General features: G+C 60.7%; 1 protein-coding gene across 1 annotated transcript in view; it reads left to right on the top strand.

Moving 5' to 3' along the window:
* The first annotated feature begins 171 nt into the window (after positions 1 to 171).
* Positions 172 to 21,742, top strand: part of CFAP99 (cilia and flagella associated protein 99) — a 41,476-nt gene continuing 19,905 nt past the window's right edge. Inside the window, exons 1-11 of the mRNA XM_042251720.2 lie at positions 172 to 352; positions 5,855 to 5,981; positions 13,519 to 13,663; positions 14,683 to 14,777; positions 16,848 to 16,960; positions 17,981 to 18,158; positions 19,336 to 19,416; positions 19,565 to 19,639; positions 20,416 to 20,487; positions 20,680 to 20,771; positions 21,369 to 21,573. Of these exons, the coding sequence (XP_042107654.1) occupies positions 318 to 352; positions 5,855 to 5,981; positions 13,519 to 13,663; positions 14,683 to 14,777; positions 16,848 to 16,960; positions 17,981 to 18,158; positions 19,336 to 19,416; positions 19,565 to 19,639; positions 20,416 to 20,487; positions 20,680 to 20,771; positions 21,369 to 21,573 (1,218 nt within the window). The 5' untranslated portion in view covers positions 172 to 317. The remainder of the gene's footprint in view (positions 353 to 5,854; positions 5,982 to 13,518; positions 13,664 to 14,682; positions 14,778 to 16,847; positions 16,961 to 17,980; positions 18,159 to 19,335; positions 19,417 to 19,564; positions 19,640 to 20,415; positions 20,488 to 20,679; positions 20,772 to 21,368; positions 21,574 to 21,742) is intronic.

Genomic DNA, 21,742 nt, shown 5'->3' with positions numbered 1-21,742 from the left:
GCCGGCGACCCGGCGCGCCCTGCGGCGCCGAGAACTACAAGTCCCGATGGGCATTGCGAGGAGGCGGGGCCCTTGAATGGGGCGACCTCTGCCGCGCTGTGTATTCTGGGGGTTGTAGTCTTCCCGCCCACGGCCCCGAAGCGTGCAGTGGTTGCTAGGTGACGAAGGTCCAACTGCATCCCAGCAGCGCTCCTGCCCAAGGGGTTGCAGAGAGGTCCAGGAGGAGCACAAGTGCAGGCGGCGGGACTCACTGCTGTTCCCGAGCCCCCTCGCGTCCGCCGACCCTGGCAACCGCTGTGCGGCGGTCGGTGGCGAAAATGGGAGGTTCCGAAGCACCGGCGGGGCCTAACAGGTACGCGGAGTAGGGCAGCATGAAAGTGAGGCAAAGCGCGTCCGCTCAGCACCGGCACCTCCCACCTGCACTTCCCTAGATCTGCAGGCTAGTTCTTTCTTGCTTCCCGTCTTGCTTTCGCTAACTTCCTCTTCTTCCCAACTCCTTGATTGAAGTTAACAGTGCTTTCTTTTTTTAAATCATCTCAAGAGATACTTTTTAAGAAGATATTCTCCCGTATTCACTACTTCCCCCAAACGTGCCCTAATTTGCATCCATAAAAACAATCAAAAAAAAATCTGAGAACCTGTTAAGAGCTAGTGTCGCTTAGCCACTCAGTCATGTCTGACTCTTTGTGACCCCACGGACTGTAGCCCGCCAAGCTCCTCTGTCCTTGGGATTATCCAGGCAAGGATACTGGAGGGGGTTGTCATTTCCTCGTCCCGGTGCTCTTCCCTGGGGATCGAACCCGAGTCTCCTGCATTGGCAGGTAGATTCTTTACCATGAGCCACCAGGGAAGCCCAATAGTTAGGATTAGGTTCAGCTTTATGCAAAACGTCATAGTGACCCAGACAAGGTTATTAATGTTTTCCAAAAATAGGCCCATGGGGAGGAAATCATGGGAGATATGACACCCTCAAAAGTTATCAGGGAGATCTGGGGTCCTCTAACTTGCTCTTCTGCCATCTTTGCATGTTTCCTCATTGTCCAGAATTGCTTCCTAAGTTCCTGCCATCACCTCCTGAGTCCAGGCAGCAAGATGGAAAAGAGAGGAAGTGTATGCCCATCTCTTACAAGGAGATTTTCTGGAAGTCTCCAAGATGCTTCCGCTTCTTGCCATACCCAGATGCCAGGAAGGCTAAGAAATGTCCTCTTTCAGTTAAGTAACAATGGACCCAACTAAAAATCAGAGTTTTGTACTCAGAGAAGAAGGAATAGAGAAGACTGAAAAGCAACCAACAAAACCTGCCACATGGGTCTGTACTTTAAACAAAGCCATCTGAGCATGACTTAGCAGAAATCCTTAGGAGACTGGCTTTAATCAGAATTTAAAGGCAGGAAAAGAATATATTTCAATTAGCACACATTTGGGATCTATGTCAATTAAGCCACTCTAGTGACTGAGAGTGTTGAACCAGTGTGTGTCTGATGGGATTATGGAATTTGAATCTCCTTGTGTAATCTCATTTCTGCCTGTAAAGGATTTGATAGAAATCTTTGAGACCAAGAGAAAAGACTTGGTCCAGCCCACCTTTAAAGTTCCCTGAGAAATGAGACAGTCACGGCCTGATTACTGGAGTTAAAATCAATATTAAAAAAAAACAATAAGCTTGGGAATTAAATGTCACTTACCCACATGTATGGTTTTACACCATTAAAATAAAGCTGAGGTGCTAAAAGCACGCATTGGAATTGGATGAACTTCAAAACCTATTTCCTACCCAAAGTTGTGACTATTTTGACTAAGATTCTAGGCTAATTTCAGTTGGAATGCAGAATGCAAGTGCCTCTTCCAGTGTCCACCTTTACAGGCAGCCCTCTGTGGCAGGTGTGGGGTGCCCATTCCCCACCCCAGGACCCTCTTCTCTGTATCCTCCACCCTGCCCCTCCCTTCACTGCTTCCATCCAGGTCTCTCTGGATGGGGAGGCCTTGGATGGCTCTCTTGCTCCTCCTTGACGTGTATCATCACCTCAGGTCATCCTGTTTTCAGAATGTTCCAGCTCCAGGACAGTAGGAGAGGGGAGGGGAGGAAAGCCCTCCTGCCCAGGTGCCGTTAAACACACACACACGCATATACATATACATACGCATACCCATACATGTATACACCCACACACATACACACCCACACACATATACATATACATACACATGCACCCACATACCACACACATACACACCCACACACATACACACCCACACACATACATATATACATATACATACACATGCACCCACACACCACACACACACACACACACACATATACATACACATGCACCCACACACACACACACACACACACACACACACACACACATATACATACACATGCACCCACACACCACACACATACACACCCACACACACCCACACACATACACATATACATATACATACACATGCACCCACACACCACACACATACACACACACACATGCACCCACACACCACACACATACACACCCACACACACACACACACACACACACACATATACATATACATACACATGCACCCACACACCACACACATACACACCCACACACACCCACACACATACATATACATATATACATACACATGCACCCACACACATACATACCCACACCCACACACACACATATACATACACATGCACCCACACACCACACACCCACACACATACACACCCACACACATACATGTACATATATACATACACGTGCACACACACTTACACACACACCCATACATACATAGACACACACATCCACGCACACGCACACATCCGCACGTGCTCTCTCAGTGCCCACATCAGGCACAGCAGGGATCCCTTTACCCAGTCCCTCCAGGCTGAGCGTGTCCCAGGGCAGCACCCCAATGTGACCGCAGTGCGGGAAAAGGAGAAAAACTGATGCTTGACATTGCTTTCATAAACACAGACTTTCTGCCCAGGTTCAGGACTTCCCTGTGAGCCCTGGAGGTGACTGTTATTTCTCTCATTGTGTTGACATGGTGCCATGCAGTTCCGGGGTCTGGTGGAGTGTGTGGTCAAGGACTTTAGACCCCAGCCTGGGCCTCAGTGGGTCCCACAGGCAGGAAACGCTCCTCGGGGATGAAGAGGCTGACCCTCCTCCCCGAGCCCAGGTGGCTCTCTTCCACGGTAACCTGCCTCATGACTGCCACTGAGGCATCTATTACTGTCCAATTGAATGAGACAGTAGAGCTGAGCTCTGTTGAATTCTAGAACCTGTGGAAGCCGAGGCTTAAAAAGCTTCGTGGTCTTTGAGCAGGTCTGTCTCTGGATCACAACTCTTGTTGTGATTGAAACAGCAGATTGAAACCCAAGAACCGTTTAGCACGGTCGATCCTTGCACACATCTTCACCACGGGTGGCGATATGTGAATGGGGTGCTGAGGGGTGCCTAGGAGCTCACCAGGGAGAGAAGAAAGTTCAAGTTTCTGGAGAGATATGTGATGGGGCTTCTGAGCCAGTGAGAAGCCCAAGTGGGCAGGGCCAGGGCGAGGACGGAAAAGAGTCCGGGGACTGTGACCCCAGGCTAAGCAGAGGGGCACGCTGAGGAGGCTCTGCCAGGTCCCGGGGGTGCTAGTGATGGCTGGGGTGGAAGGAGACTCCGCGGACCGGAGGCTGCCCCTTCCAGACCTCCCGCCCCCTGCCCCGAGGCGGTGACGGGTCCTGGTGTTCCGGCAGCTTAGGAGCATTTGGCTGCAAGGACCGGTGTGGAGACAGGGGCTCCTGGGCAGCCCCCGAGCCTTCGTGGGTCGTGGCCTTTGCTCACGTGGCTGGCCCTGGCTGCGGTAGACCAGTCTCTGGATCCACCGACCCTCCTGAGACGTGGTCTCCAGGTCGGGCGGGCCCTCCCCTGGGCCCAGGGCTGCAGGCCAGTTCCAGCATGTTTCCAAGGCCCGCAAGGCCTTTCCTCCAGCCCCATTTGGGACAGGCCCCAGCCAGCTTCTGTGTCCATGCACAGCGGGGGCCAGGCCTCAAAGCGGGCCCCAGGAGCCGAAGGGCCCAGTCAGGCCTCCATGTGGGGTGGTACAGGGCCCAGGTGTGCAGACCCCCAGCAGCTCTGCGCTGCTCTCCCTCTCCTGGTGAGGGTAGGGGTCAAAGCGTCCGAAAAACTGCTCAGGGAGGGGGCCCTTAGCCTGCCCCCTGCTCTCACCTTCCTGGAAAAGTCTCTGGCTTTCCAGTGCCATGCCTGCCCCTTTCTGGGCACACTCCCCGGGCTGGGGGGCAGGGCCTCTCTGTCCATCTCCCATGGGTACCGGGGAGTTAGCTGCTGGCACCACCAGGACCCGTTCCTGCCTCCGGAGCCATCATTCTTTGGGGCTGGAGAGGGGTTCCCTGGGGCCTGGTGCCCAGAGTTACTGTCGGGGGACCTGGGGCTGCCCTCACCCGGCCCTGTCCCTCCCTTCACCACCTGCCTCCAGGGCCCCCGTCCGGCAATGCTGGGACACTCTCTTGTACTGCGTCTCACCTGTCTCTCAGAAACCCCTGTCAGCCGGAATGCACAGCGGGTCTCTTTTCTCGGTGGTTTCTTTCCCCGCTTTTGACGTCATCTTGCCCTTCTGCTCTCTGCTCTCTTCTCCGCTCTGCCTTCGCCTCTCCTATTTACGTCTCCCGCTCTGCTATCACACTTTAATTTCCAAGAACTCTCTTCTCCTCATTTGCTTTGTGAACACTGCACCTCTCCCTCTCCGAGCCGGCATAGCTGTTTGTTTCTGGGTTATTCCCACTGTTCTCGAACGTCGTTTTTGGCGGGCTTCTGTTTCCGTGTTTGGCGTCTGGTGACACTTGGCCTTCGCTGTCTTCAAAGTGATGGTGGGGGGTCTCACCCAGAGGGCCGTGACTGACTGGGGCTGGCCTCTCACTGGGGAACCCCGGTGTTTCTCTGCTCGGTCTCCAACCTGCGGGACCTAGGGCTGCGGGCTGCTCTCGGGAGCCGGTCCAGCTTAGTGGAGGGAGGAGCAGCCTTGCTGATAGCTGGTGCCTGGGAAGCCAGCTGCGTGGTGACCCAGAAGCTGCTCAGTCAGCATGGAGCCCCGGGGGGTGAGATGGGAGCTCCTGGGGGTTGGCCACCCTGCTCTGAGGGCAATGTGGCGTCACCTATTAGAGCCAGGTCCTGGGGGCCCATCCCACCCCAAGCAGCTTCTCCAGGGTCTGCCAGGGCTCTGAGCAAGCCGGTCTGCTGGAGCTGCTGCGTTTCTGGAATGTTCAGGCCTGGCGTCTTACCTGGGTGTTGGTTGTCATTGTTGTTCAGTAGCCCAGTCACGTCCGACTCTTTGCAACCCCGTGGACGGCAGCACGCCGGGCCTCCCTGTCCCCCACCGTCTCAGCACCAGCCAGGGTGCTGGTTACCTCACCTTTAAAGTGGAGATCTGAGGATTCTTCTAGCCCCAGACTTTTGTGACGAGGTGCCCCCCTCCTCTGAGCAGGACTGCTGAGTCACCCATCACCACGCCCCAGCTGGGCTGAGGGACACTCGGGTGGACTCAGGGGCCTCCATGCTGGCCGGGCCTCCCTCAGGAGTCATCCTGGGACCCTCCGTGGGCAGAGAAGGCTGCAGGGGCTGTGGGGGAGCGGGAGCCGGAGGCGGGCTCCCCGAGGCCTGCAGGGACGCTGTCTAGGAGGTGGGCCTGGGCTTATGCCCGCCGGGGTCCCCACTTTGGTCCGGCATTCCTCGCCACACGAGGCCCCCTGGTGGACCCTTGGTGGGCTCGGTGAGGGCCCGTCACCGCCTGCCGGGCCAGTGGCCCAGGGCGCATGGAGGGCGTGACCTGTCCGGTTTGCTCCTAGGGTCCCGCCCAGGAAGATGGCCCACTATGGGAAGTGCATTGAAGTAGCGATGAAGCACCTGGACCGATTTCAGCCTCAGAAGGACAGTCCCGAGCAGTTCCTGGAGGCCGCGGCCGCCTCCCTGCAGGTAGGCTCCACATGGGGCTTCGAGGCTCGGGGGGGCCATGGCGGGCGCTTTTCAGTCTCATCCCGTCCTTCACATGGAGAGACCTGAGGCAAGATTCCCAGAGGGCCAAATGCTGCTGCCGCGACCCAGCAATGTAACCCAGGAGTCTGCAGGGTGGGCCGTCCTCCCTGAAGGTGGATGTGTGCCTGCCTCACAGGCGTCTCCCCCGCCCACCCTGCCGGGGGGGGAACCTTCCCACCCAGGCCAGCGCTGTGTGGCAGGCAGTGCGACCACACCAAAAGGAGCTCCTGGGCTCTTGTCCCCAAGCCCTGGAGGTCCCTGTCCTGCGGCACGCCCCTTGACACACGTGCAGAGGGACCCTGGGCTGAACTCTCTCTGAACTCTCTCTGGGCTGAACTCCCTCTGGCACCTCGGAGGCCACCCTGTGACCTGACCCCGCGTCTGTTGGTCTGTCCATCAAGGGCAAGTGCCCAGGAACAGGGCCAGGCGATGATGCAGGTGCCACCTTCAGGACTTCCGGGCATGGGCCCCATGGACGGGGCGTCAGAGGAGGCCACGTGCTCCCAAAGAAGGGCTCTAGGGGGACACTCAGCCTGCTGCGCCCCCGCCCCTGTCTGCTTTTAAGCACCAGCTGCAGCCCTCCCCAGCTTAGCAAGGGCCACACACACCCGCAGTGGGGTGGCCTCTGCCGTGCCCCGGGGCTGCCCACAGACCCACCTTCCCCTCCACCTTCATCAGCCCCCTTATGGTGCCGCCGCTGGAAAACCTGGGGTGGGGAGGGCCCTGGAGGTGCCCACAGAGGCTGGAGGAGGCCTGGACACCGAAGCCTGTCTCTCAAGGGAAACCTCAGGACCACTGCTCCCCAGGGTCGCTCAGAAAAGGGTGTCTCTGCCAGCTAGAGCCCTGTTGTCCACAAGGACTGGGGCATGGGGTGCACCCCGCTCTCCGCACCTCTGCTCCCCTCCTCTCCCTCAAACTCTCCCCCAAAACCTAAAGCGTTTGGAGGAAAGGATGAAAACAGCCAAGGTCAGGCCCGTCCGCGGTCCCTCTCCTTGCTGGTCGAAGCTGGCCTCGAAGCCGTGTCCCTGGAGCCAGCTGCCCCTCTGGCTGCTCCCTCGGCCTGTCCTGCCTCCCTCCCCTCACCCACAGCTACTGAAGACAAGAAAGGCCTCTTTACTGCAGTCCCAGCACCGCCCACATTTCCAGCAAGACCCCTGGGTATCCTGACCCACTGCAAGCCCTGCAGGGCCTTCCTCACTGCTCAGCGGACCCGACAAAGTTAATGCCTTTCTTTCTCCAGAATGATTTCAGAATCATTACTGAAAGTTGAGTATGTCACAACAAATAACCCTGGGATGGGACTTTCCTGGCAGTCCAGTGGTTAGGATCCATGCTTCCACTGCACGGGGCACGGATTCAATCCCTGGGTCGGGAAGACCCCCTGGAGAAGGGAACGGCTACCCACTCCAGCATTCTTGCCTGGAGAATCCCACGGATAGAGGAGCCTGGCGTGCTGCAGTCTGTGGGTCGCAAAGAGTCGGACGCCACCGAGTGAGTAACACTTTCACAATGGCTTAGGAAATGACCCCTGGTTGTCCCCCGGCGGGCTCTGGCATGACGGCAGTACGTGTGCAAGTCCACACACACGCGCGCACTCGGAGCAGCCCCCCAGCCCACAGTCCCGATGGCATTCCTGCACAGAGAGCATATGTCAGTGGGAGAAGATTCGGTCTCAGATCTGAAAGGGATCCATCTGCCATCGAGAGAAAGTTCTCCGGCAGCACCACCGCCCGAGGCGGGGCTGAGGCGTGGGGAGCAGCCTCTCCAGATGCCGGCCTCCGGAGTGGGGGAAGGGCCCTGGGGGGCGTGAGTTCTGAGCAGGGAAATGAAAGGGCCGGCAGGAGAGGGGCCTAATCAGACAGCCTGGGGTGGGGAAAGGCCAGTCCCCCAGCCAGGGGGAAAGCGAGGGGGACGGGAAGAGGCTTGTGCAAGAGGCTGGGGGAAGGCAGGGGTGGGCGGAGCCTGGAAACACAGCCCTGGTCCGGGCGGGGAAAGAGGTGTGGTGCGGGGGAGCCAGCCCCAGGCAGCCTTGGTTCACTTTCTGGTCCACAGTGTGAGAGGAGACCTGGGCTTGGGACAGGGTTTTTGTTTTAATGGATATCTTAAAAAATACCCAATGTACTTTGGATCAAAGATCCCAAACCCAAACACTCAATATGGTATGCAGTTTGGGTATCCCTAGGGTGAGACCAGTGACCTCCATCTGGAGAGACTGTCCAGGCCTGTCTCACATAGGTAATATAATAGATCTGAAAACATTTTAGTTTAAACTATAACCTTTACATGTGAAAGCTGTCAATAAATGTATATAATTTTTAAAGTCTTTTGCAAGAGGGTAATACATTAAACACAGTCCTGCCCTCCTCTTTCCCCACTTAGCAAGGGGTCGCGGGGATCACTCCCTGTTCTTGTCGTGAAGCCATGAGCATCCTTTTCGCTGACTGTGCCAGAACCATTATAACCATGCCCTGTGGGTGGGATCATTGTTGTTTCCAGTCTGTTACTGTTCCTAACCACCCTGTCCCTCTGCACCTGGGCAGCCACACCCAGAGTCAAGTTCTAGAAAACACTCACGAGAGAGTGCTGGCCCTTGTTACTTCAAGAGATCTTGCCAACTGACCTGACACAGAGACCTCCTTACTGACACTCTCTGCTTGTGTGATGCGCTCACAAACGGAACAGGTGGGGACAGGCAGTCGGTGTAGTTACAATCAGCATCTCTCCTGTTATATTTTCACGAGTATTTCTTGTTCTGGCCTTCCTGCTCAGACTCGTGTCTATAAGGAAATGGTGTTGGGCAGCAGCAACCGCAAGAAAGCTGTCAGAGGTGTCTTTGCTCACGTGAGAAGCATTTGGCGGACGGGTGGCCCAGGGTGGCTACCAGCACCGCTGTGGCACCGTTAGGACCTCATTCTCCTTTGTCTCTGCTCATCCATCCGCAGAATGTGCCCCTTGTCCTGTAATCACAAAGTGGTTGCCTTGCTCCAGCATCGCACCCAGGTCCCAGAGAGGAGAGAAGGGCAAACAGTGAAAGGCAGGTGCCAGCTGAATCTGCTTGATGCTCAAGGAAGTTTCTTGGAGGCCACACCTAGCAATTTGCCATCAGGTCTCATTGGAGCCACGAGCCACATCAGCAAGGGGCTGGGAGAAGTCGAGACAGTTTACTCCTGTCCAGCAGGAAGGAGGGGAGAAGCGCTTGTGTGTGCGTCTGGCAGCCTTGGTTCCTTCGCCCCCTCTTCTAACCAACTTATGTCTTTGTGTCACCGATGAGCGGGAGCCCCTGGGTCTTGGTGACATGAGTTACAAACCCTGGGTTGTGGTACAATCAGCATCCGGGTCCCCTCCTGGCCCTGGAGCCCGCTGCAGCTCTGCACCGACCCTGGGGCTCCGACCATGAACCCGAGCACCCGCTATCAGAGGTGCTGCCGGACGTGTCGAGCCAGAGGCAGGCTTGTGGGTCTCTGTTCCCCCTGCCTGCAGGGCCCCTGCCTGCCCAGATCCCCAGACCCAGGAGCCCTGAACTGGACCAAGGCCCTAGACTGTACCCGGAGCTCAGAGGCCCCTTAGGGGCTGGTAGCCCTCTGGCCTCAGTGACCAAGGCTGGCCCAGAGTTAGGGGTGTCTGACTCCAGGACTGAGGGCTCCTCTGGAGGGTCTGGACCTCGCCCTGCCTGCTGCACTGGCCTGGCCAGGAGGACCAGTCTAGGGCTCAGCATCCTTCATGTCACCTGTGTGGACCTCAGCCTCCTCTCCACCACCCCCCCTGCTCGACCTTGCAGGGGTGAGGGCCTGGCATGCGGGCCAGATGGTCCTGCGCTGCCTGGCTCCTCGCCTGCTGGGCCCCCACCCCCGACCCCCACCCTCGGCCCAGCGCAGCCCTGCCTCCTCCCCGGGGCGGACAGCCGAGGGCCTGTAGCCGCAGGCTCCAGGCTCTGTCTGACGTATTATACACGCTCAGGGCCCCAAATCCAGGCGTGTGAGGGGAGGCAGAGTGGAGTTCCGCGGTCTAAGCCAGGAGGCCTCAGCGCAGGGAGCGCTGACTCAGGGCGTCCCTCGAGCGAGCCCTGCTGACTCACCGCTCCGGGCTTCCCTTGACAAAGGCGGGGAGTTAGAGGAGGGTGCCTGGCGCCGGCTGGGGCTCGTGCCCTCTGTGTGGGCACGGCCAGCGGGTCAGGGAAGCCTGAGAGGGAATAGGAGGCAGGGTCCAGGGTCCTGGCTCCTGAGGCCGGGGCTGACCTGGGCGAGGCCGCCCCTCCCCTCCTGGTTGTGCTGCGAGGGGGTAGCCCCGCCCTGTGCCCACCTGCCCGCGGCCCCCCACGGAGGCAGGGCGGCCCACCCTCTCCCTCGGGAGCCGGGAGGGCCATGGGTGACCCTGGGGGGTGGCTGAGGTGCCTCCCGGGTCGGATGGCCTCTGAGCCAAGGCCTGATGGGCGTGGGGAGCAAGCGTGCAGGGCAGGGCCCTGCAGGCGGAGGGGACAGCCGGTCTGGAGGCGAGGTCCCTCTGATTGGAGGGTCGCCAGCGCCGGGGGGATGCAGCCGCGTGGGCGGGGACTCATGGAGGCGGGGCATCGGAAGGACGTTTTCCCTAGAGGGTTCCAGCAAGTACGGGGGCAATCCGCCTTTCCTTTACAAAGACTTGCTGGGCGGCCGCTGAGGAGTGCCCGAAGGAGGTGACGGGACGCTGGGGAGAGCGTCGCGGGGAAATAGGGCGTAGTGCTTCCTGAGACGGGAGTGGGCCCTCCCACCCGCAGTCAAAATCTGCTTGCGTCAGTCTTGACGGTCACCCAGAGGCGAGTGCAGAAAACCGAGAAGTCGCGGAGGAGCCTGTGAGCGGAGGTCGGAGGTCCGGGGAGGGTGTTGTTGCCCCATCAGCTGGGGGCTCTAGGCACCGGAGGGGCGGCAGAGTCAGTGTCGGGAGCGCCCTGCCAAGGCAGGAGGGGGACGTCCCCCCACTGCCGCCCATCACTGCTGCCAGCCGAACCTGACTCCACCCAGGACCCCTGGACCCCAGGCGGGGCGGCTGGAGAGGGCCGCTCTCAGGCCTCCAGCCCCCGGGGTGCGGAGGCCGAGAGGGAGTAAGAACAAACACCCTACTCACACGCGTGGGGGCTGGGGCTCCCGGAAGTCCAAGTTCATCTCGGACCCCTGGATGGGCTCATTACTCAGGTGTTCTTAGCATAAAAACAAGGGAGGAAATCACAGAGGAAAAGGCAGATTTGACCTCAAAACAAAGCAAAAGTTATATGATCCATATGTCAAAAAAAAATACTTTGCACAAAATTAAAAGGCAAACTACAAGCTTATAGCAAATAGCTGTCACACGTAATGGACATGTTGATTCCCTCAATCTATAGAGGATTGGGAAAAATAATATCCCAATAGAAAAAGTTAGCCAAGAATATAAACTGATAATTCACAGAAGGGAAATACAAGTATATGTCCAGTAAACGTATGAAAATCTCATTGACAATAAAACTTCAGGACGTCCCTGGTGGCATAGTAAGAGTCCTCCTGCTAACGCAGGTGACATCGTCTGACCCCTGGTCCAGGAAAATCCCACAGGCCAAGGGACAGCTAAGCCTGACCTCTAGAGCCCTCGGGCCGCAACCTGAAGCCCGGGTGCCCCAGAGCCCATGCTCTGCAGCGACAGAAGCCGCCGCGACAAAACGTCTGCCCCGCAGTGAAGAGTAGCCCCGGCTCGCCGTAAGGAGGGAAAGCCTGGGCAAAGCGGCCCAGCACTGCCCAAGAAGCGCTTTTCTTTTTTTTTTAGCTAAAATATTGTCCAAAAGTGGGGAAGTGGAGGGGAGTGATGTTGCTAACAAGAGTTTATGATTATTTTGATGTTTTACATCTCTTGAGAGCCCCCTTGAACAGCAAGGAGATCCAACCAGTCCATCCTAAAGGAAATCTGTCCTGACTGGAAGGACTGATGCCGAAGCTGAAGCTCCAGTACTTTGGCCACCTGATGCGAAGAACTGACTCACTAGACAAGACCCTGATGCTGGGAAAGATTAAAGGCAGGCGGGGGGAAAAGGGGACTACAGAGGATGAGATGGTTGAACGGCATCACCGACTCGATGGACATGAGTTTGAGCAAGCTCCGGAAGCTGGTGATGGACAGGGAGGCCTGTTGTGCTGCAGTCCATTGGGTCGCAAAGAGTTGGGCACAACCGAGCGACTGAACTGAACTGAACTGAACATCTGCTGGGGTCCTAGTCTACATTTTCAGGTTTACGCGGCATTAAGTACTTTGCCATCTCACTGTAAGTCTTCCAGGAGCATCATGGTAGTCGCAGCATCCCACTCGCCCACAGCATGGAAAGCTTGTATCTGACTCCCTGCGTTGACATTCAGGCTGTTAACATTTTCGCCGCTGCACGTGCCGTTGCCCTGAGCATCTCGTATGTGGATGTTTCCTGCCTTTTGTCTGGTTTCCTTAGAGTCCCAGAAGTGTGGTTCCTGGGTTAAAGTGTGTGGGAAATACAAGACCCTTGAAACATATTTCCAAATTGCTTTCAGGAAAGACACCCCAGCCCCGTCCCCACGACCCAGGCTCACTGCTGTGTCGGCAACAGTGAGTGCTAAGTCGCTTCAGTCGTGTCTGATTCTTTTGCGATCCCATGGGCTGCAGGCCACCAGGCTTCTCTGTCCCTGGGATTCTCCAGGCAAGAATATGGGAGCGGGTTGCCGTTGCCTCCTCCAGGGGATCTTCCCGACCCAGGGAATGTACTGGCGTCCCTTACGCCTCCGGCGTTTGCGGGTGTGTTCTTCACCACTGCTCCGCCTGGCAAGCCCTGCTGGCTACCACAGATATTCTTTTTTTCTTATTGTCGAAACTTAGTTTTTTGAATACACAAACCAGGACACACACAGGTCACAAAACCCCACGTGTTTCAGAGTAAACGGAGAAGAGTCAGTCTCCGCTGACACTGATTCCCTCTGCCAGAGATTTTCCTCGCTTGGTTTTTATGTTTGTTTGTTTGATTTGGGGGGGGGGGGTGATTTTTAAAATCATTCATTTGAAAAACTTCATAGGAGCTTGACACGTGACATAAAATTCACCATCTTAGCCATTCTTAGGTGTATGATGCATACAATTCAGTGGTATTAAGTGTGTTCATGTGTGAATATCACCACCGTCTGTCTCCAGAAGCTTCTCACCTTGGCAAACGGCAACTCTGCATCAAATGACAGCTTCCACCCTCTCTCCCTCCTTCCATCACCCCCCACACACCTTTCTACTTCCGGTCCTGGGAATCTGACTCCTCACACGAGTGGGATCACACAGGGCTTTTCCTTTGGGGTCGTTTTCCATGTTTGTCTCTGTCTCTGCTCCCCTCACGGTCTCTGTCCTGCGACCAACTCCTGGGGGAGGACCTGCGGGCTCAGAGGGTTGGCCAGGGTGCTCCCCACTGCAGGGCTCTGGGGCCCCCACGTCTGGAGGCGGCTGCCCCCTCCCCCGGCTGTTTCTCCTCCAGACGCTGAGCCCCCAGAAGCAGGCGTTCATCATGGAGATCCTGTCTGGGTGCCTGGAGTACCACAAGCTGCTGACCATCGTGGTGGACGCCTTCTACGTGCGGGACGGCCGGCTCTGCCCACGGGCCGACTACAGCCTCTTTGAGGGTAGGTGCGGGCCAGACCCCCGCAGACCCTCGGTAGCAACTGAGACCCTCCCCCAGCAGGCCTCCGAGGTCCTCAGCCTCCCTTCCCTCCCTGGACCCTCCTGGTGCTGGAGCACGGGCGGCCAGGGGGCTGTGTTTCCCTTCTCACCGACGTGGAGATGGACTCCGGGCGTGCTGACCACCAGGCCCAAGGAGGCAGGCCTCGGCAGGCCTCAGAGGGAGGGCGGGCCTGGCTGGGAGAGGTGGCCCTGGAGGCCAGTCTGGTGACAGGACGGGCCTTCATCATCAGCTGAGCTCCTGGCCCCTCGGCCTGAGGACAACGTGCAGAGACAGCGTTCTGGCTGTGCTCTGGACGCTCCCAGAGGGGATTCAGTAGTAGGAGGTGTTTGGGGACTTCCCGGGCAGCTGCCAGTGAAGGGGGCCGTGGGTTCGATCCCTGGTCAGGGAGCTAAGCCCCCACGTGTGCAGTGCTGCCTTCGTGGGGTGTGGTGGCAACGTGGGCAGAGGGCCAGTGTCTGAGCGGGGAAGGTGGCCCCGCCCCTGGGCCTCGATGGCCCTGCCTGGGAGGGAGGGGCCGGGACTGCAGGGAGCTCAGAGACAGACGTGGGGCGAGCCCGATGCCGGGGCCAGAGCTGGGCTGCTGGCCCCCCGCTCCCTAGTCCAGCAGCTTCCAGTCTCAGAATTCACAACCTGAAATGCAAGATGGTTTCACTTTTACCCCAGAAGTTTTGGAGTTTCTAGAAATGTATCCAGTAAGCTACCACAACCTGTGAGTGCTTGAAGCCCTGGAACCATTCCCCGCCCCCCGCCCCCGTCCCGTGTGCTGCTGTATCAGGCTGCCATTTTCGCGGGCCTGATGGAGTGGGCGCCTCTGACCACACGGCCCGAGGGAGGCGGGCGCCCTTGGCTCTGGGCTGAGGCCCCGGGCGCCTGTCCCGGGATCCAACGCCCGGGCGGGCCCCAGCGTCCTGCCCCCACGCCCTCGCCCTGCCCCCACGCCCACGTCCTGTCTCGCCCCAGTGCTCTGCTACTTGGCCACGTTCCAGCTGGAGGAGCTTGGCTTTCAGGTCTTCCGCGATGTTGTGCAGGCCCAGCCCGCCCACAAGGCGTGCAAGGTGAGCCCCCGCCGCCCCCCGGCCCCACGTAGGCCCCAGCCCCTACCCCTCCTTGCTGCAAATGCGCCCTTTTCAGCCCTGGGCAATCTGGTTTCTGCTCTTCATGGTCCGGCGTGTGGTCGCTGCTGGATGTGAGCTGTTAGTCGAGACAAAGTGTCCTTGCCCGTTCATAGTCTGGGCCTCTGGAACCTTCTGAGCCCCAGGCAGCCTCTCCTCCCTGCAGGAGGGGCTGTGCCGCCTTGGGGGCCGGGAGGGGGCGCAGTCTGGAGCAGGTCCTGAGGGGTGGCAGCCTCCGGGAGGGCGCCTGCAGGAGCCCACCCCCTGCAGCCCCCAGGCCGTTTCTGTGGCTGCCTGTTCACTCGGGTGGAAAGCTCGGGATGCCTGGGGCCTCAGGGCCAGCAGGACTGTGAATGGGCCTGAGGCCCACTGCCCTCTGCCAGCCACTCCCACGGGCGTTTGCTGTGGCCCCACCTTCCTCTGCGAGCAGCTCTTGGTCCACCCTCACCGGGACTGGGTGAGGTCACTCCTACAGGCACTCAGCCCACAGTTGAGGAAACTGAGGCACAGAGAGGTTCGGTAACTAACTTGACATCACACAGCAACTGAGCGGGAGAGCTGGCTCTTGGGCCAGGCTTTCAACCGCTGGTTGGTTCCTCCCTACTTGGCTTGGGTGTGGGAGAGCAGCCCCCAGGCCAGGATAATGACTCCCCTGAGAAGAGAGGGACAGCTGAGGCCCCAGGAGTGCTTTGGGGCCCCTCTGGAGGGAAGCGCTGAAAGGGGAGGGTTGCGGGAGGGGAGCCAGGAGCCAGGACACTCCTGGGACCACCGCCCAGAGATCTGCCCCGCCCCCCACCCCCGGCAGGGGACCGGGCAGCACGTTTAGCCACTCATTTTCCTGTCCACGTAAACGTAAGCAGTTCGCAGTGCGTGGATGTTGCATAGTCAGCGTGAGCGAGGGCTTCATTTCGTGACAGCATTTTCTGAGCGCTATTCAGAGACAACCCCCCCTTCGCCCCGGGGCCAGCTTCCCGGCTGGAGCGGCTGGAGCGCCTGCACTTGGTTCACACTCCGCTGTCAGAGTCTTGAAATTCTTAATGATTGTTGAGCAAAAGGCCCACATGTGAGTCAGCCTGCCCCGGGTCCCGCAGCTGCGGAGCCGACCCTGCACCAGCTTCAGCCTCCCGGCCGGTCCCCACAGCCAGCACACCCTCTCCGATGCGGCTTCCCCATCTGCGGGCGGACGGGGAGCAGTGTGTCCCCGGATGGGGGTCAACAGACGCCCTGTGCTGAGAAGAGGAGGGGCCTGGGGGTGGAGTGGTGGGCCCCGGGAGCAGTGGTCTGGGAGGGGGAATTGCAGAGACCCCATGCCCCAACCACAGGAACTTGACTGCCTCTGTCATCAGCAAGTGGGAACAGGAACTAGGAGATGGAGCTAACACCGGGAGGGGGTAGGCGAGGAGCTGAGACAGCCTCCGTGGTGCCCAGGGGGTAGACAGAGACCTGGCGGGTTGGGGTGCGGGGGAGCAGGGGCCAGGCTGCTGAGTGGGAAGCTGTGGAAGGTTCTAGAAGGACCTCTGGCAGCCGCTCCCTGAGGAAGGGCATGGAGGCCTGAGCGGAAGGAGGAAGGGCGGACGCGCCTGTGGGGGCGGTGGGCCCCCAGAGGAAGCAGCAGCAGGCAACCAGGGGCCCTTCTGCTGCCCCCTGCCCACCGCCACCCCCTTGGGCATCAGGGCTGTGGGCCTGCCCAGCCCCCAGCCAACCAGGGCCGGTGAGGAGGATGGGGTGAGGGCGTCCGTACAGACCCAGGGGGTACAGAGGTTGAAGCCCGGGGCCCATGGCCGGCAGGGACCCCGCTGGCAAACACAGGGGCCCAGGTGAATGACGGGCAGCTCCGCCGGGGCCCACAAGAGGGGGCAGGCCGGGGGGCAGGACCCCTGCCTGCAGCTGGCAGAGGTGTCCTGGGGTGCGCCAGCCGCAGCGCCCCACAGCACTGACTCCCCGCTGGGGGCGCCCCCGGGGGCTTCTCTCTCACCCAGGGGGCCTGGCCCCCGCGGCCCCCTCTTCCCTCAGTTCCTCAGGTTCCTCTTCAACCCCTTGAACCTTGGCTCGTGGATCAAGGACGAGTGGAGCCTCATCTATGAGACCTCCCATGTGAAGGAGAACTGGATCGACCCCTTGATGAGGTGGGCAGCGCCGGAATTCTCACCTCGCGGACAGCCAGCTCATGGCCGGGGTGGGGAGGGTCTGCATCTCTTCCCCAGCTGCCCCTGGAGCGCTGCTCCTGGGCCCGTCATCCCAAAGCTGTCCCCACCGCCTTCCACAACCTCCCTCAACAGGCTCGGGCCAATGCCGGCTGAGCTGGCGCAGGCCAGGCCCCGCGGGTGGAAGGACCTCCAGTGGGCCTGCCAGAGCCAGCACGCAGCTGTGCCCCCCGCAGCCAGCCCCCTCTGCCAGGGTTGGGGGAGCCACCTTGTCTTCCTGGGGACAGGCCGACAGGCGGTTCTGGCAGCGGCAGAGCCCTCGGGTGCCCACTGGGTACAGGAGGCCCCCGACCATGCGGAGGAGGAGGCCCAGCCCTGAGCAACGGGGTGCCCCCGGAGCCGGCACTTTACCCGGGGGAGGGCCTCGCTCCCGCCTGGCTGGACTCACTGCCTGCCCAGGGGGCTGCTCCCAGCTGCCCAGGCCTGCCCCGCCCAGCACCCCATGTGCAGCCTTTCCCCCCCCCGGTCTGTGAGCAGCCCCCTTCCTCACCGTCCCCCCCCGCCCCCGTCATGAGACCCCAGCCCTGCTGGCCCTCAGACATGCCCTTCCTCCTCCTGGTGACCTTGGACCTCAGGCTGGGGCAGGAAAGAGTCACACCAAGCAGTCTGCCCGGGAGGCATCACCCACTGGCTACGTGGGCAATGGCCGGCGGTGCCCCACTGGCATGAGAAGGCATGGGGGGCGGAGCCCAAACCTCAGGGGCAGCCCAGCAGGGCCCTTCCAGAACCTCTGGTCCGGGGCACCCCCACCTCGAGACTCCCTCCTCCTCGCCCCCTCCCACGGCCTCCTCTCCACCCATCAGGGCGGTGCAGTTCCAGGGAGCCTGCTTTTGACTTGCCCGCTTGCTGCCCGCTCATAGCCTCCTCCCCTGTGCCGAGGGGCTGTCCCCTCACTGACCTGCACAGGCAGCCGTACCAAGCTGCTCCCACTTTGCCTTTGAGGTGGCAGCCGGAAATCCAGGAGCTGATCAACCAGCTGCAGGGGGAGCTGACCAGCCAGCTCTCTCCTCCAAAGAGCAAGGCCAAGGTCACAGAGCCCAAGGAGCTCAGCCTGACCACTCCCAGGCCCCGTGCCATCCCTGTGCCTGAGCTGGTCCCCCAGGTGGCCGAGACCAGACCAGTAAGTGGAGTCGGTCTCCATGGGCCCGGCCTGTGCAGGCAGGGAGCATGGGCCGTGTGGGCCAGGGCGGAGCTGGGTTCTTCCAGGGCTGAGGGTGCATGGGCCAGACCAGGAACATTCGACGCCCCTACCACCCCATCTCACCCAGAGAGGGAAGCCTGGCTGACCCAGAGCCTGCCCAGGGGAGTGGGCGCCCAGGGAGTGAGGTCTGGTCAGTAGGCGTGGAGTGAATCTGGTGGCCGCAGGGTGCAGGCCTGTCTTACTTGGCACTCAGAGCCCTCCTAACCCTGTTGCTATGCACCTCTCCCTCCCCATAGAGTACGCGCACGTGCGTGTGCGTGTTTGTGTGTGTGCATGTGTGTGTGCGCGCTGGTGCAGGCTTTCCCCACCTCGGGGTCTCTGCCTGTCTGTCCCATCTGCCTAGACCCTTTATCGCTGCCTCCCGCTCCCCTGCGTTGTTGACGTCTCTCAGTCAAGATGCTTCTTATTACAAGGAAAAAGAGCTCAGTCTGGCCTAGACGATAGAGGACTAGTTGACTCTCATGGCTGAGTTAGGATCGGCTTCAGGCATTGTTTGATAAGGGTGCTAGAGCTGCTTCTTCGTGACTCTCTTTCCCCTAGTCCCCTCTGAGGGTCAGCTTGATCTTTGGGCTGACTTCCCTCATAGTAGCCAAACATCCAGGCCTCATGCCCACAGCTCACTGTCCAGGGCACGAGAGGAGACACCTAGGGCCGAGAATCCTGTGACAGTGTGGTTAGACCAGCTGGGGTCGCATGTCTGCCCTTGACCTGGTGACCGTGACCGGCAGTGCAGTGTTCTGACCAGTCTTGGGCTCTGCCCTGAGTGCCTGTGGTGGACTCAGTTTCCCAGAACCAGTCGCATCCCCCAGCAGAACTACGGAGTCCGTGAAGGGTGAAGGGATGGTGCAGGGTGCTCTCAGGGTCCCAGTCCAGTCCCACCACCTGTCTGGTCTCCTTACAGTCTCTTCCCTGAGAGGCCTTCCATGGACCCCCCCCCGCCCCCGCCTCTATCAGCTCTCTCAATTTCCTTTTCATTGACCCAGATCCTTTTCTTCATGACACCAATTAGTTTTTACGGTTTTTATTGGTCTTATTAGTTTTCATAGTGTGGCTTGTCACCTCGGGTCTCCCTTCCACTGCCCCCCCCCCACACCAGGTCCCCAGGAGCACCTACGAGCCGCCCAAGGAGCAGCGGCTCTTGGAGATGACCAAGAGATACAACCGCTGGAAGGCTGAGGTGGGCAGGCTGCACAGGAGACCCCTGTGGGGGTGCCGGGGGGGGCGGGGAGGGGAGGGGAGGGGAGGGGCGGCGAGCCGGCCTGTGCGTGAGTGGCTGGGGGACCGTGTGGCAGCCGGCGGGGCTGTAGCCGTCTGTCCCTGCGCAGGAGCTGTTGCTGCAGGCCAACATCGAGGAGCTGCGGTGTGCGGTACCCAGGAGCCGCGGGGAGCCCCAGCTGCAGGTGACGCCCGCCCCCCACGCCCTGGGCGGGGCTCCACAGACAGGCCCCTCCCTGGCCCACAGAGGGGGACGGCCCCGAGCCGCCGGGCCATGTGCGGTCCAGGCCAGCAGGGGCAGCCTCGCACTCTCCGGCTGTTTCCAGGTTTTCCCACGCTGCGCATTTAATGTTTCTGTGAGAAAAAACCCCAAGATGCGTTTGTCAATAAAGAAAGTCAGGGAGCTGGGCCAGGAGGCCCCGCACTGGGTGGCTCCGTGCTGGGTGGACACTGAGCGGCACTCCCTTGGGAGAGGCTGGCCTGTCCCCCACCACCCCACACCGTCAACCCGCTTGGGTGGCAGCAGATAGACCAGAGGTGAACCTCCCACGGGCAGTGGGGGCAGGCCAGGGGAGAGGGCACCCCATCCGGGAGCAGCATGCCTGGGTGTGACAGCTGAGTGCTTGTGGGTGGGGGTGCCTCTCACCAGCTGCTGTCCCATGGACCACTGTGCCAACCCTGAGGGGGTCAGCAGAGCCGAAGGCTGGGCAAGGAGCAGCCGGCCCCGTCCTGGGGCAGCCCCGGGGCAGCGGGGAGAGGGCCCCTGAGCCTGCAGGCTGCAGCGCCGGGGCTGGGAACCGCGGTCCCTGGCCCCAAACCCTCCCTACCCACCCAGGAGGCTGCAGGGCCCTGCCCAGGGACTCTGCACAGGGCAAGCTGGGCAGAGGGGAGTGGGCCACGCCTCCCCGGGGTGCATTTGGGGGCACCCGTGGGCACAGGTGCCAAGCCCGGACTCCTGCAGGACTCTAAGAAGAAGCCACGGCTTCGGCTCCCGCCTCGTATCCTCAAGGCCCAGAAACTGACCTTCTACACGGTGAGTGGGAATCCTGGGGCCTCTCCCCACGCGTCCGCCTCCAGGCCTGTCCCACTGAGGACATCCCAGCCCTTTCGGCCTAGGGTAGCGCCAGGCAGGGGGCGGGTGTGGACGGCAGAGGGGCAGGGGGCGCTGGCTGCTCCGAGGCCGCCCCCCACCCCCATCACAGCCCGCCCCCACCCTCTCCCGCAGCCTAATGACAACGCCCCGGTCAAGCTCAATACGGCTGCCATCCTGCGCGAAGGGGCCCTGTACCAGCGGCAGGTGGAGAAGGCGCTGCAGAGGTGGGCACGGGAGGGCCTCGGGCATCCCTTGTGGGGCCCGGGGGGGAGGGACACAGTCCCACGCGAACAGCCCCAGGGGCTCAAGAAGGCCAGCGCCAGGGTCATGGCCGCAGCCGAGGAAGGTCATCTCCACTCGGGGAGGGGATGGACAGGTGAGGAGGAGGAGGCTCAGGGAAACCCGGCCACCCCACCCCTCCCTGAGGGGCCACTTCCTCCCGGGAACCCTCTCCGGTGCCCCCTCCCCTAGACCGCCCCGGCTGCAGGCCCTGCTCTCATCCAGAGAGCTGGGCTGTGGGGGGAGCTTGGGTGTCTGACCGGCTGGATGAGAAGATGGACAGAAGGACAGACGGGTGGGCGGGGGGTGGGGGGGTGGAGGACAGACAGGCGGCTGAAGGGATGAGGAGGGAGACGCGGCCGGAGGGTGGGTGCACACGCTGGACCAGGGCGGGTGGGCTGGGGTCGTCGGCGGGCGGCCTGGGGCCAGGTGTCCGGTGCAGAGCGGCCACGCCCGTGAAGGCGATGCGGCCCGACCGGGACCCTGGGCTCCGGGCAGGCCTCTTAGGAGCCGCCAGCACGCCCGCCGCCCCGTTTCCCCAGGGTGGACCGGCTCGTGGACGGGGCTGGGGACTTCTCCGAGTTCCTCGAGTGGCAGAGGCGGATGCAGGCGAAGGATCGGGAGGAGCAGCTGGCCGCAGGCGAGGTCCGGCGGCTGCGGGGGAAGCTGAGCCACGAGGAGGCGGTGCTGGCGCGGCAGCAGGTGGCGCGGGAGAAGAGGCGGACGGCGGAGCTGAAGAAGGAGGAGGTGACCAGGGGTGGGGGGCGGCCCGGGCTGCTCCCGCAGTTGCTGACCCGGCCGTTTCCTCCTAAACCCACAGAGCTGGGCTGGGTCCTCTGGCCCTGCGGGGCCCAGGCCGGGGCAGGGGGCGGTAGTGGAGGGGCCTCAGTGGGCCCACTGGCCAGCACTTCGGGTC

Source organism: Ovis aries, chromosome 6, assembly GCF_016772045.2.
Source record: "Ovis aries strain OAR_USU_Benz2616 breed Rambouillet chromosome 6, ARS-UI_Ramb_v3.0, whole genome shotgun sequence".
Taxonomy (NCBI): Eukaryota; Metazoa; Chordata; class Mammalia; order Artiodactyla; family Bovidae; genus Ovis; species Ovis aries.
Note: the sequence above shows the minus strand (reverse complement) of the source record. Positions and strands in the feature narration are given on the sequence as shown.